This window comes from Scyliorhinus torazame, chromosome 13 (assembly GCF_047496885.1).
Source record: "Scyliorhinus torazame isolate Kashiwa2021f chromosome 13, sScyTor2.1, whole genome shotgun sequence".
Lineage (NCBI taxonomy): Eukaryota > Metazoa > Chordata > Chondrichthyes > Carcharhiniformes > Scyliorhinidae > Scyliorhinus > Scyliorhinus torazame.
Genome location: NC_092719.1, coordinates 96,786,189 through 96,801,778, shown reverse-complemented (window position 1 = coordinate 96,801,778; position 15,590 = coordinate 96,786,189). Strand labels below are relative to the sequence as shown.

The 15,590-nt window shown below is 47.9% G+C and overlaps 1 protein-coding gene across 1 annotated transcript in view; it reads left to right on the top strand.

The window, feature by feature from the left end:
* LOC140388201 (FYVE, RhoGEF and PH domain-containing protein 5-like) overlaps window positions 1–15,590 on the top strand; it is a 1,404,405-nt gene that overhangs the window by 626,675 nt on the left and 762,140 nt on the right. Inside the window, exon 8 of the mRNA XM_072471982.1 lies at window positions 3,832–3,882. Within this exon, the coding sequence (XP_072328083.1) occupies window positions 3,832–3,882 (51 nt within the window). The remainder of the gene's footprint in view (window positions 1–3,831; window positions 3,883–15,590) is intronic.

Below are 15,590 nucleotides of genomic sequence, written 5' to 3'. Positions count from 1 at the left end.
GTTATCCAACTGGCCAAATTTCCCACTAACCCATGCCTCCTTACATTCTGCATAAGCCTACCATGGGGAACCTTATCAAATGCCTTACTAAAATCCATGTACACTACATCCACTGCTTTACCTTCATCCACATGCTTGGTCACCTCCTCAAAGAATTCAATAAGACTTGTAAGGCAAGACCTACCCCTCACAAATCCGTGCTGACTATTCCTAATCAAGCAGTGTCTTTCCAGATGCTCAGAAATCCTATCCTTCAGTACCCTTTCCATTAAGACTAACTGGCCTGTGATTCCCAGGGTTATCCCTAGTCCCTGTTTTGAACAGGAGCACGACATTCGCCACTCTCCAATCCCCTGGTACCACCCCTGTTGACAGTGAGGACGAAAAGATCATTGCCAACGGCTCTGCAATTTCATCTCTTGCTTCCCATAGAATCCTTGAATATATCCTGTCAGGCCCGGGGGATTTGTCTATCCTCAAGTTTTTCAAAATGCCCAACACATCTTTCTTCCCAACAAGTATTTCCTCGAGCTTACCAGTCTGTTTTACACTGTCCTCTCCAACAATATGGCCCCTCTCATGTGTAAATACAGAAGAAAAGTACTCGTTCAAGACCTCTCCTATCTCTTCAGACTCAATACACAATCTCCCGCCACTGTCCTTGATCGGACCTACCCTCGCTCTAGTCATTCTCATTTTTCTCATGTGTAAAAGGCCTTGGGGTTTTCCTTGATCCTACCCACCAAAGATTGTTCATGCCCTCTCTTAGCTCTCCTAATCCCTTTCTTCAGTTCCCTCTTGGCTATCTTGTATCCCTCCAGCGACCTGTCTGAACCTTGTTTCCTCAGCCTTACATAAGTCTCCTTTTTCCTCTTAACAAGACATTCAACCTCTCTTGTCAACCATGGTTCCCTCACTCGACCATCTCTTCCCTGCCTGACAGGGACATACATATCAAGGACACTTAGTACCTGTTCCTTGAACAAGTTCCACATTTCACTTGTGTCCTTCCCTGACAGCCTATGTTCCCAACTTATGCACTTCAATTCTTGTCTGACAACATCGTATTTACCCTTCCCCCAATTGTAAACCTTGCCCTGTTGCATGCACCTATCCCTCTCCATTACTAAAGTGAAAGTCACAGAATTGTGGTCACTATCTCCAAAATGCTCCCCCACTAACAAATCTATCACTTGCCCTGGTTCATTACCAAGTACCAAATCAAATAGTGCCTCCCCTCTGGTCGGACAATCTACATACTGTGTTAGAAAAGCTTCCTGGACACACTGCACAAACACCACCCCATCCAAACTATTTGATCTAAAGAGTTTCCACTCAATGTTTGGGAAGTTAAAGTCACCCATGACTACTACCCTGTGACTTCTGCACCTTTCCAAAATATGTTTCCCAATCTGTTCCTCCACATCTCTGCTACTATTGGGGGGCCAATAGAAAACTCCTAACAAGGTGACTGCTCCTTTCCTACTTCTGACTTCAACCCATACTACCTCAGTAGGCTGATACTCCTTGAACTGCCTTTCTGCAGCTGCTATACTATCTCTAATTAACAATGCCACCCCCCCCCACCTCTTTTACCACCCTCCCTAATCTTATTGAAACATCTATAACCAGGGACCTCCAACAACCATTTCTGCCCCTCTTCTATCCATGTTTGCGTGATGGCCACCACATCGTAGTCCCAAGTACCGATCCATGCCTTAAGTTCACCCACCTTATTCTTGATGTTTCTTGTGTTGAAGAACTTCAACCCATCTCCGTGCCTGCAAGTACTCTCCTTTGTCAGTGTTACCTTCCCCACTGCCTCACTACACGCTTTGGCATTCTGAATATCGGCTAGCTTAGTTGCTGGACTACAAATCCGGTTCCCATTACCCTGCCAAATTAGTTTAAACCCTCCCGAAGAGTACTAGAAAACCTCTCTCCTAGGATATTGGTGCCCCTCTGGTTCAGATGCAACCCATCCTGCTTGTACAGGTCCCACCTTCCCCAGAATGCGCTCCAATTATGCAAATACCTGAAGCCCTCCCTCCTACACCATTCCTGCAGCCACGTGTTCAGCTGCACTCTCTCCCTATTCCTAGCCTCGTTATCACGTGGCACCGGCAACAAACCAGAGATGACAACTCTGTCTGTCCTCGCTTTTAGCTTCCAGCCTAACTCCCTAAACCCGGTTATTGCCTCCACACCCCCTTTTCCTACCTACATCGTTGGTACCAATGTGCACCACGACTTCTGGCTGCTCCCCCTCCCCCTTAAGGATTCTGAAGATACGATCCGAGACATCCCTGGCACCCGGGAGGCACCATACCTTCCGGGAGTCTCGCTCGCGACCACAGAATCTCCTATCTATTCCCCTAACCATTGAATCTCCTACTACTATTGCTTTTCTATTCTCCCCCCTTCCCTTCTGAGCCCCAGAGCCAGACTCAGTGCCAGAGACCTGGCCGCTCGGGCCTCCCCCCGGTAGGTCATACCCCCCCCAAACAGCATCCAAAACAGCATACTTGTTTTGAAGGGGAACGGCCACGAGGAATCACTGCACTGTCTGCCTGTTTGTTTTCTTTCCCCTGACTGTAACCCAGCTATTCTTGTCCTGTACCTTGGGTGTGGTTACCTCCCTATAACTCTTCTCTATCACCCCCTCTGCCTCCCGGATGATCCGAAGTTCATCCAGCTTCAGTTCCCTAACACGGTCTTTGAGGAGCTGGAGTTGGGTGCACTTCCTGCAGGTAGTCAGCGGGACACCGGTGGTATCCCTCACCACCCACATCCTACCGGAGGAGCATGCAACTGGCCTAGCCTCCATCCCCTCTTACCTGACAGAATATAGCTGCCCTGTGGACCAACTGGACCTCCGACTGTGCTCCCAGTCAGCTGCACTCTCTGTAAACTCCTGGCTCCCTTCTCGCTCTTTGTGGAAATGTAGGAAACAAAATGAAAGGAGCACCTTACTCCCTCCTCAGCTAACTCCCTCAGTCACCAAACTCTCATTATAGCACTCAAATGCACCAAATTCAGCACTCCCTCAGTCACCAAACCCTCACTACAGCACTCAAATGCACCAAATTCAGCACTCCCTCAGTCACCAAACTCTCACTATAGCATTCAAATGCACCAAATTCAGCACTCCCTCAGTCACCAAACTCTCACTATAGCACTCAAATGCACCAAATTCAGCACTCAGTGAAAACAAAGTCTGCACTGTAGGGGATCACTTTTATACTGTGAATGTAGCCTGTGAAAACTGGCCTAATCCAATTAATAATTAACAAGCTCCAGCTGCAAGTACCGACAAGCAGAACCTTTGTTTAAAGCTGATTGAAAATTCACCTTCTTCTAAACCAAACTGTTAATTAACTAAATAAAAGAAAGACTAGACTTTAGCTAAAAATGAAGCCTTATACTTCCTCAGTCACCAAACTCTTACTATTGCACTCAAATGCACCAAATTTAGCACTCAGTGCAAACCATGTAGACATATGTCTTGTGGTCTCAGGGACCCAATACTGCTGATCCCTGGGAACACCATTACAAACCTTCCTCCAGCCCGAAAAATATCCATTGACCGTTACTCTCTGCTTCCTATTATTCAGCCGATTTTGTATCCACATTCCTACTGTCCCTTTTATTCCATGAGCAATACATTTTCTTACAAGTCTGTTGTGTGGCACTATGCCGAATGTCTTCTGAATGTCTGTGTAAACCACATCAACAGCATTACCCTCATTGACTCTTTCTGTTACCTCCTCAAAAAACTCCAGCAGGTTAGTTACACTCTGATCTTTCAGCACCAACTGTTTTTTTTTTCAGATTACTTAAATATTTTGTGTTCTCATTCTGCGGAATATGAAGATACAAAAGGTAATTACAACATTACAAGACAGAATTATGAATCATGTGCAGCATCTAAGGCGTTTTGCAATTGAGATGTGGGAGACGAGGGAACTTTTTTTTACTCACTGTGTTGTGATTTGGACCATATTGGCCATAATTAGATTAAACAATAATTCTCAAATTCCATACAGATGGAGTTCTGATTGGTGCAGTGCATATTGGGGAGATTAAGCTTGATTCCGATGGGTGGGGAGGTGGAGCTGGTTTCAGATGGGTGGTGGAGCTTGATTCTAATTGGTGCAGGGTGGGGAGGTGGGGCTTGATTCTGATAGGTACAGCGCAGGATAGGGAGGGGGAGTTGGTTTCTGCAGTGCAGAATGGGGTGGTGGGGTTTGATTCTGATTGGTGCAGTGTATGATAAGAAGGTGAGGCTGGTTTCTGATTGGTATATTGCTGGATTGGTAAGTGTGTCTAGATTCTGATTGGTATAGTGCAGAATGGGGAGCTGGAGCTGGCTTCTGATTGGTGTAATGCAGGATGGGGAGGTGTTTTCTGATTGGTGTAGTGCAGGATGGGGAGGTCGAGCTGGTTTCTGATTGGTGTAGTGTAGGAGGGGGAGGTGGTTACTGATTGGTGTAGTGTAGAATGGGGAGATGGAGCTGGTTACTGATTGGTGCCGTGCAGGATGGGGAGGTGGAGCTGGTTACTGATTGGTGTTGTGCAGGATGGGAAGGAGGAGCTAGTTTCTGATTAGTGTAATGCAGGATGGGGAGCTGGCTACTGATTGGTGTAGCGAAGGATGGGGCGGTAGTTACTGATTGGTGTAGTGCAGAATGGGGAGGTGGACCTGGTTACTGATTGGTGAAGTGCAGGATGGGGAGGTGGAGCTGGTTTCGGATTGGTGTAATGCAGGCTGGGGAGCTGGTTTATGATTGGTGTAGGAATGATAGGGAGGTGGAGCTTGTTTCTGATTGGTGTAGTGCAGGATGGGGAGGGAAGTTAGTTTCTGATTGGTGTAGTGCAGGATGGGGAGCTGGTTTCCGATTGGCGCAGTGCAGGATGTGGAGGTGGAGTTTTTTCTGATTGGTATCGTGCAGGATGGGGAGGTGGAACTGGTTTCTGATTGGATTGGATTGGATTTGTTTATTGTCACGTGCACCGAGATACAGTGAAAAGTATTTTTCTGCGAGCAGCTCAACTGATCATTCAGTACATGAGACGAAAAGGGAATAAAAGAAAATACATATAGGGCAACACAACATATACAATGTAACTACAAAAGCACTGGCTTATGAAGCATACAGGGTGTAGTGTTAATGAGGTCAGTCCATAAGAGGGTCATTTAGGAGTCTGGTGACAGTGGGGAAAAAGCTGTTTTTGAGTCTGTTCGTGCGTGTTCTCAGTCTTCTGTATCTCCTGACCGATGGAAGAAGTTGGAAGAGTGAGTAAGCCGGGTGGGAGGGACCTTTGATTATGCTGCCCGCTTTCCCCAGGCAGCGGGAGGTGTAGATGGAGTCAATGGATGGGAGGCAGGTTTGTGTGATGGACTGGGCGGTGTTCACGACTCTCTGAAGTTTCTTGCGGTCTTGGGCCGAGCAGTTGCCATACCAGGCTGTGATGCAGCCCGATAGGATGCTTTCTATGGTGCATCTGTAAAAGTTGGTAAGAGTCAATGTGGACTTGCCGAATTTCCTTAGTTTCCTGAGGAAGTATAGGCGCTGTTGTGCTTTCTTGGTGGTAGCGTCGACGTGGGTGGACCAGGACAGATTTTTGGAGATGTGCACCCCTCGGAATTTGAAACTGCTAACCATCTCCACCTCGGCCCCGTTGATGCTGACAGGGGTGTGTACAGTACTTTGCTTCCTGAAGTCAATTACCACCTCTTTAGTTTTGCTGGCATTGAGGGAGAGATTGTTGTCGCTACACCACTCCACTGGATTCTCTATCTCCCTCCTGTATTCGGACTCGTCGTTATTCGAGATCCGGCCCACTATGGTCGTATTGTCAGCAAACTTGTAGATGGAGTTGGAACCAAGTTTTGCCACGCAGTCGTGTGTGTACAGGGAGTAGAGTAGGGGGCTAAGTACGCAGCCTTGCGGGGCACCGGTGTTGAGGACTATTGTGGAGGTGTTGTTGTTCATTCTTACTGATTGTGGTCTGTTGGTCAGAAAATCGAGGATCCAGTAGCAGAGTGGGGATTAGTGAAATGCAGGATCGGGAGCTGGTTACAGTTTGGTGTAGGAAGGATGGGGAGGTGGAGTTAGTTTCTGATTGGTGTAGTGCAGGATGGGGAGCTGGTTTTTGATTGGTGTAGTGCAGGATGGGGAGGTGGAGTTGGTTTCGGATTGGTGTAATGCAGGATGGGGAGCTGGTTTCTGATTGGTGTAGTGCAGGATGGGGAGCTGGCTACTGATTGGTGTAGCACGGGATGGGGAGGTGGAGCTTGTTTCTGATTGGCAGGATGGGGAGCTGGTTTTTGATTGGTGTAGTGCAGATTGGGGAGCTGGTTTCTGATTGGTGGAGTGCAGGATATGAAGGTGGAGCTGGTTTCTGATTGGTGTAGTACAGGATGGGAAGCTGGTTACTGCTTGGTGTAGTGAAGGATGGTGAGGTGGAGCTGGTTTCTGATTGGTGTAGCAAGGGATGGGCAAGTGGAGCTTGTTTCTGATTGATGTAGTTCAGGATGCAGAGGGAAGCTGGTTTCTGATTGGTGTAATGCAGGATGGGGAGGTGGAGCTTTTTTCTAATTGATGTTGTGCAGGATGGGGAGGTGGAACTGGATTCTAATTGGTGTTGTGCAGGATGGGGAGCTGGTTACAGATTGGTGTAATGCAGGATGGGGAGTTGGTTTCTGATTGGTGTAGTCTTGGATGGGGAGTTGATTTCGGATTGGTGTAATGCAGGATGGTGATGTGGAGCTGGTTTCTGCTTGGTGTAATGCAGGATGAGGAGGTGATTACCGATTGGAGTAGCAGGGGATGGTAAGGTGGAGCTGTTTGCTGATTAGTATACATGATGTGAAGAATCCGGCAATGGACTGGTTTGAGCACAATAAGACGTCTTACAACACCTGGTTAAAGTCCAACAGGGTTGTTTCGAATCACTAGCTAGTGATCTCGAAACACACCTGTTCGACTTTAACCTGGTGTTGTAAGACATCTTACTGATTGGTGTAGTGCAGTCTGGGTAGCTGTTTCTGATTGGTGTAGTGCAGGATTTGGAGGTGGAGCTAGTTTCTGATTGGTGCAATGCAGGGTGGGGAAGTGGAGCTGGTTTCTGATTGGTGCAGTGCAGGATGGGGAGCTGGTTACTGATTGGTGTGGCACGGGATGGGGAGATGGAGCTTGTTTCTGATTGGCGTATTGCAGGATGGGGAGCTGGTTACTTATTGGCGTAATGCAGGATGGGACGTGGTGCTGGTTTCTGATTGGTGTAGTGAAGGGTGGGATGCTGGAGCTGGTATCCGATTGGTGTAGTGCAGAATGGGGAGTTGGTTTCTGATTGGTGGAGTGCAGGATGGGACGTGGTGCTGGTTTCTGATTGGTGTAGTAAAGGGTGGGAAGCTGGAGATGGTTTCCGATTGGTGTAGTGCAGAATGGGAGGTGGTTTCTGATTGGTGTAGTACGGGATGGAAAGGTGGAGCTTTTTGTTGATTAGTGTACATGCTGTGAAGATGCTGGCGATGGGCTGGGTTGAGCACAGTAAGACGTCTTACAACACCTGGTTAAAGTCCAACAGGTTTGCTTCGAATCACTAGCTAATGATTGGAAACAAACCTGTTGGACTTTTGCCTGGTGTTGTAAAACTTGTTACTGATTGGTGTAGTGCAGTATGGGGAGCTGGATTCTGATTGGTGTAGTGCAGGATGGGGAGGTGGAGATGGTTTCTGATTGGTGCAGTGCAGGATGGGGAAGTGGAACTGGTTTCTGATTGGTGTAGTGGAGGATGGGGATGTGGAGCTGGTTTCTGATTGGCGTCGTGCAGGTTGGGGAGGGGGAACTGGTTTCTGATTGGTGTAGTGCAGGATGGGGAGATGGTCAATGATTGGTGTAGTGCAGGATGGGGAGTTGGTTTCTGATTGGTGTAGCATGGGATGGAATGGTGAGCTGTTTGCTGATTAGTGTAGATGCCGGCGATGGACTGGGTTGAGCACAGAAAGAAGACTTACAACACCTGGTTAAAGTCCAACAGGTTTGTTTTGAATCATGAGCTACTGATTCGAAACAAACCTGTTGGACTTTAAGCTGGTGTTGTAAAACTTCTTACTGATTGGTGAAGTGCAGGATATGGAGGTGGAGCTGGTTTCTGATTGGTGCAGTGCAGGATGTGGAGCTGGTTTCTGATTGGTGGAGTGCAGGATATGAAGGTGGAGCTGGTTTCTGATTGGTGCAGTGCAGGACAGGGAGCTGGCTACTGACTGATGTAGCACGGGATGGGGAGGTGGAGCTTGTTTCAGAATGGTGTAATGCAGTATGGGGTGCTGGTTACTGATTGGTGTAGTGTAGGATGGGGAGGTGGAGCTGGTTACTGATTGGTGTCGTGCAGGATATGAAGGTGGAGCTGGTTTCTGATTGGTGCAGTGCAGGATAGGAAGCTGGTTACTGATTGGTGTAATGTAGGATGGGGAGGTGGTTACTGATTGGTGTCGTGCAGGATGGGAAGGAGGAGCTGGTTTCTGATTGGTGTCGTGCAGAATGGGTAAGTGGAGCTGGTTTCTGATTGGTATAGTGCAAGGTTTGGAGCTGGTTTTTTATTGGTGTAGTGCAAGATGGGGAGGTGGAGTTGGTTTCGGATTGGTGTAATGCAGGATGGAGAACTGGTTTATGATTGGTGTAGTGAAGGATGGGGAGGTGGAGCTGGTTTTGGATTGGTGTAATGCAGAATGGGGAGCTGGTTAATGATTGATATAATGCAGGATGGGGAGTTGGTTTCTGATTGGTGTAGTGCAGGATGGGGAGGTGGAGCTTTTTTCTGATTGGTGTCGTGCAGGATGGGGACATGGGACTGGATTCTGATTGGTGTAGTGCAGGATGGGGAGGTGGTTACCGATTGGTGTAGCATGGGATGGACAGGTTGCTGGTTGGTGTAGTGCAGGATGGGGAGGTGAGGCTGGTTTCTGATTGGTGTAGTGCAGGTTGGGGAGCTGGTTACAGATTGGTGTAATAACATAGAACATTACAGCGCCCTTCGGCCCTCGATGTTGCGCCGACCTGTGAAACCACTCTAAAGCCCATCCACACTATTCCCTTATCGTCCATATGTCTATCCAATGACCATTTGAACGTCTTTAGTGTTGGCGAGTCCACTACTGTTGCAGGCAGGGCATTCCACGCCCTTTCTACTCTCTGAGTAAAGAACCTACCTCTGATATCTTATATCTATCTCCCCTCAATTTAAAGGTATGTCCCCTCGTGCTAGACATCACCATCCGAGGAAAAAGGCTCTCACTGTCCACCCTATCCAATCCTCTGATCATCTTGTATGCCTCAATTAAGTCACCTCTTAACCTTCTTCTCTCTAACAAAAATAGCCTCAAGTCCCTCAGCCTTTCCTCATAAGATCTTCCCTCCATACCAGGCAACATTCTGGTAAATCTCCTCTGCACCCTTTCCAATGCTTCCACATCCTTCCTATAATGCGGCGACCAGAATTGCACGCAATACTCCAAATGCGGCCGCACCAGAATGTTGTATAGCTGCAACATGACCTCATGGCTCCTAAACTCAATCCCTCTACCAACGAAAGCTAACACACCGTACGCCTTCTTAACAACCCTCTCAACCTGCGTGGCAACTTTCAGGGATCTATGTACATGGACACCGAGATCTCTCTGCTCATCCACACTGCCAAGAATCTTACCATTAGTCCAGTACTCTGTCTTCCTGTTATTTCTTCCAAAATGAATCACCTCACACTTTTCTGCATTAAACTCCATTTGCCCACTCTCAGCCCAGCGCTGCAGCTTATCTATGTCCCTCTGTAACTTGTAACATCCTTCCGCACTGTCCACAACTCCACCGACTTAAGTGTCATCTGCACGATGGGGAGTTGGTTTCCGATTGGTGTTGTGCAGGATGGGCAGCTGGTTACTGATTGGTGCAATGCAGGATGGGGAGTTGGTTTCTGATTGGTGTTGTGCAGGATGGGCAGCTGGTTACTGATTGGTGCAATGCAGGATGGGGAGTTGGTTTCTGATTGGTGTAGTGCTGGATGGAGAGCTGGTTACTGATTGGTGTCGTGCAGAATGGTGAGGTCGAACTGGTTTCTGATTGGTGTATTGCAGGATGGGGAGGTGGAGCTGCTTTCTGATTGGCGTAATGCAGGATGGGGAGTTGGTTTCTGTTTGGTGTAGTGCAGGATTGTGAGGTGGAACTGGTTTTTGATTGGTGTAGTGCAGGATGGGGAGTTGGTTTCTGATTGGCGTAATACAGGATGAGGTGCTGGTTTCTGATTGGTGTAATGCAGCATTGGGAGGTGGAATCTGATTGGTGTAGTGCAGGATGGGGTGCTGGTTACTGATAGGCGTAATGCAGGATGGTGATGTAAAGCTGGTTTCTGATTGGTGTAATGCAGGATGGGGAGCTGGTATCTGATTGGTGCAGTGCAGGATGAGGAGGTGGTTACCGATTGGAGTAGCATGGGGTGGAAAGGTGGAGATGTTTGTTGATTAGTGTACATGATGTGTAGATGCCGGCGATGGACTGGGTTGAGCACAGAAAGAAGTCTTACAACACCTGGTTAAAGTCCAACAGATTTGTTTTGAATCCCTAGCTAGTGATTCGAAACAAACCTGTTGGACTTTAGCTTTGTGTTGTAAAACTTCTTACTGATTGGTGTAGTGTTGTATGTTGAGCTGGTTTCTGATTGGTGTAGTGCTGGATATGGAGGTGCAGCTGGTTTCTGATTGGTGTAATGAAGGATGGGGAGCTGGTTACCGATTGGTTTAGTGCAGGATTGGGAGGTGGAGCTGGTTACTGAATGGTGCAGTGCAGGATGGGTTGGTGGAGCTGGTTATTGATTGGTGTAGCGCAGGATGGGAAGGAGAAGCTGGTTTATGATTGGTGTAGTGCAGGAGGGGAGGTGGTTTCTGATTGGTGTAGTGCAGGATGGGGAGCTGGTTACTGATTTGTTTAGTGCAGGATGGGGAGCTGGGTGCTGATTGGTGTAGTGCAGGATGGGGAACTGGTCACTGATTGGTGTAGTGAAGTATGGGAAGATGGTTTCTGATTGATGTAGCAGGGGATGGGGAGATGGAGATGGTTTCTGATTGGTGTAGTGAAGGATGGGGAGCTGAAACTGGTTTCTGATTGGTGTAGTGAAGAATGGGTTGGTGGTTTCTGATTGGTGTAGTGAAGTATTGGGAGCTGGTTACTGATTGGTGTAGTGCCTGATGGGGAGCTGGTTACTGATTGGGGTAGTGCAGGATGGGGAGGTGGTTTCTGATTGGGGTAGTGCAGAATGGGTAGGTGGTTTCTGATTGGTGGAGTGCAGGATGGGGAGGTGGTCACCAATTGGTGTAGCATGGGATGGAAAGGTGGAGATGTTTGTTGATTAGTGTACATGATGTGGAGATGCCAGCGATGGACTGGGTTGAGCACAGAAAGAAGTCTTACAACACCTGGTTATAGTCCAACAGATTTGTTTCGAATCCCTAGCTAGTGATTCGAAACAAACCTGTTGGACTTTAACCTGGTGTTGTAAAACTTCTTACTAATTGGTGTAGTGGTGTTTGTTGAGCTGGTTTCTGATTGGTGTAGTGCTGGATATGGAGGTACAGCTGGTTTCTGATTGGTGTAATGAAGGATGGGGAGCTGGTTACCGATTGGTTTAGTGCAGGATTGGGAGGTGGAGCTGGTTACTGAATGGTGCAGTGCAGGATGGGTTGGTGGAGCTGGTTATTGATTGGTGTAGTGCAGGATGGGAAGGAGAAGCTGGTTTATGATTGGTGTAGTGCAGGATGGGAGGTGGTTTCTGATTGGTGGAGTGCAGGATGGGCTGCTGGTTACTGAGTGGCGTAATGCAGGATGGGACGTGGTGCTGGTTTCTGATTGGTGTAGTGAAGGGAGGGCTGCTGGAGCTGGTTTCCGATTGGTGTAGTGCAGAATGGGGAGGTGGTTTCTGATTGGTGGAGTGCAGGATGGGGTGCTGATTACTGCTTGTCGTAATGCAGGATGGGACGTGGTGCTGGTTTCTGATTGGTGTAGTGAAGGGTGAGAAGCTGGAGCTGGTTTCCGATTGGTGTAGTGCAGAATGGGGAGGTGGTTTCTGATTGGTGTAGTGAAGAATGGGGAGTTGGTTACTGATTGGGGTAGTGCAGGATGGGGAGGTGGTTTCTGATTGGTGTAGTGCAGGATGGGCATCTGGTTACTGATTGGGGTAGTGCAGGTTGCGGAGGTCGAGCTGGTTATTGATTGGTGTAGTGCACGATGGGGGCAGCTTACTGATTGGTGTAGTGCAGGATGTTGAGCTTGTTACTGATTGGTGTAGTGAAGGATGGGGAGGTGGAGCTGGGGTCTGATTGGTGTAGTGCAGTATTGGGAGCTGGTTTCTGATTGGTGTAATACAGGATGGAGAGGTGGAGCTGGTTTCTCATTGGTGTAGTGCAGGATGAGGAGGTGGTTTTTGATTGGTATGGTGCAGGATGGAGAGGTGCTGTTGGTTTCTGATTGGTGTAGTGCAGGATGGGGAGGTGGTTTTTGATTGGTGTAATACAGGATGGAGAGGTGGAGCTGGTTTCTGATTGGTGTAGCGCAGGATGGGGAAGTGATTTTTGATTGGTATGGTGCAGGATGGAGAGGTGGAGTTGGTTCGGATTGGTGTAGTGCAGGATGGGGAGGTGATTACCGATTGGAGTAGCATGGGATGGAAAGGTGGAGCTGGTTGCTCATTAGTGTACATGATGTGGCGACGCCGGCGTTGGACGAAGGTGAGCACAGTAAGATGTCTTACAACACCTGGTTAAAGTCCAACAGGTTTGTTTCAAATTACTAGCTTTCGGAGCACTGCTCCTTCCTCGGGTGAATGAAGAGGTATGTTCCAGAAACATATGTATAGACAAAGTCAAAGATGCAAGACAATGCTTTGAATGTGAGCAATTAAGTCTTTACAGATCCAGAGATAGGGGTAACCCCAGGTTAAAGAGGTGTGAATTGTCTCAAGCCAGGTCAGTTGGTAGCATTTTGCAAGCCCAGGCCAGATGGTGGGGGATGAATGTAATGCGACATGAATCCGAAGTCCCGGTTGAGGCCGTACTTATGTGTGCGGAACTTGGCTATAAGTTTCTGTTCGGCGATTTTGGTTGTCGCACGTCCTAAAGGCTGCCTTGGAGAATGCTTACCCGGAGATCAGAGGCTGAATGCCCTTGACTGCTGAAGTGTTCCCCGACTGGAAGGGAACATTCCTGCATGGCGATTGTCGCGCAATGTCCATTCATCCGTTGTCGCAGCGTCTGCATGGTCTCGCCAATGTACCTCGCTTCGGGACATCCTTTCCTGCAGCGTATGAGGTAGGTAACGTTGGCCAAGTCACTCGAGTATGTACTGCGCACGTGATGGGTGGTATTCTCATGTTAGTGGCCTTAGTTAGGCCACACTTGGAGTATAGTGTTCAATTCTGGTCGCCACACTACCAGAAGGATGTGGAGGCTTTAGAGAGGGTGCAGAAGAGATTTACCAGAATGTTGCCTGGTATGGAGGGCATTAGCTATGAGGAGCGGTTGAATAAACTCGGTTTGTTCTCACTGGAACGAAGGAAGTTGAGGGGCGACCTGATAGAGGTCTACAAAATTATGAGGGGCATAGACAGAGTGGATAGTCAGAGGCTTTCAAGGTTTAAGGTGAGAGGGGCAAGGTTTAGAGTAGATGTACGAGGCAAGTTTTTTACGCCGAGGGTAGTGGGTGCCTGGGACTCGCTACCGGAGGAGGTGGTGGAAGCAGGGACGATAGTGACATTTAAGGGGCATCTTGACAAATACATGAATAGGATGGGAATAGAGGGATACGGACCCAGGAAGTGTAGAAGATTGTAGTTTAGTCGGGCAGCATGGTCGGCACGGGCTTGGAGGGCCGAAGGGCCTGTTCCTGTGCTGTACATTTCCTTGTTCTTTGTTGTTCTTTGTGCAATGGTGGTACCCATGTCGATGATCTGGCACGTCTTCCAGAGATTGCCATGACAGGGTTGTGTGATGTTTGAAGGCAAGTTGTGGGGATGTGGGGATGACCTTGGCAAGATGTTCATCTTCATCGATGGCGTGTTGAAGGTTGTGAAGAAGATGTTGTAGTTTCTCCGCTCCGGGGAATTACTGGACGACGAAGGGTACTCTTTCGGTTGTGTCCCGTGTTTGTCTTCTCAGGAGGTCGGTGCGGTTTTTTGCTGTGGCGCGTTGGAACTGTCGATCGATGAATTGAACGGCATATCCCGTTCATACGAGGGCTTCTTTCAGCATCTGTAGATGTCTGTTACACTCCTCCTCGTCTGAGCAGATCCTGTGTATACGGAGAACGTGTCCATAGGGGATGGCTTCTTTTATTGTGTTTGGAAGCTGGAGAAGTGGAGCATCGTGAGGTTATCCATGGGCTTGTGTTATGGGCCAGGGTTTAGAGAATCCCAAAGTGTATCATGGAGTTCACCTGACCCACAACCTTTAATGGATTGTGGTATGGGGAACACATGGCCCACTCTACAGGTATGGTATAGCAGAAAATGGACCAGTGGTTTTTTAAAACCATGTTTATTCTATGAACTCGTTAATCTTTTTAAAACAAACAGTGAATACCTTAGCAACCAGTAAATCAAATACACCCCCCAAAGAATACAACACTGAGTAATCTGTATGCTGTCCTTTTAACATCCAAAAGGCTAAACAAACCTTCAAACAGGAGCACATTAGGGTTTACATTCAAGACTGAAAACATTTATAATTCTTCTGAATTCACCAAATGATTAAGAGATAGTCCTTCATGGCAGAGATCAACAGCAGTGCAGCTCACAGACACACCCAAGCTTTCTCAAACTGAAACTAAAAAAGCCGAAGAGGAGCTCAGCTCCACCCGCACTCTGACATCACTCCAATAACATGAGCAGCTCCATTTCTTAAAGGTACATTTCTTTAAACACTCATTTCTTAAAGGGTACTCTCACATGACACTTGCGATAAAGCGAAGTGCTGAGGTGACCTTTCTTGATGGAGATGAGTGTGTCCAAGAATGCAACTGATTTTGGAGAGTAGTCCATGGTGAGTCTGATGGTGGGATGGAACTTATTGATGACATAGTGTAGTCGTTTTAGTGATTCTTCGCCGTGGGTCCAAAGGAAAAAAATGTCATCGATGTATCTGGTGTATATGGTCGGTTGAGGTCCTGTGCGGTGAGGAGGTCTTGTTCAAACTTGTGCATGAAGATGTTGGCATATTGAGGTGCGAATTTGGTCCCCATGGCTGTTCCGTGCATCTGGATAAAGAACTTGTGATCCAGAATAAAGCGGATCAGTTGCAGAATTGCGTCTGGAGATTGGCAGTTGTCGGTGTTGAGTACAGAGGCTGTTGCAGCAATGCCATTGTCATGGGGTACGGCCTCAACTGAGACCTTGGATTCATGTTGCATTACGTTCATCCCCCACCATCTGGCCTGGGCTTTCGAAGTCCTACCAACTGTCCTGGCTTGAGACAATTCACACGTCTTTAACCTGGGGTTACCCCTATCTCTGGATCTGTAAAGACTTAATTACCTGCAAATGCT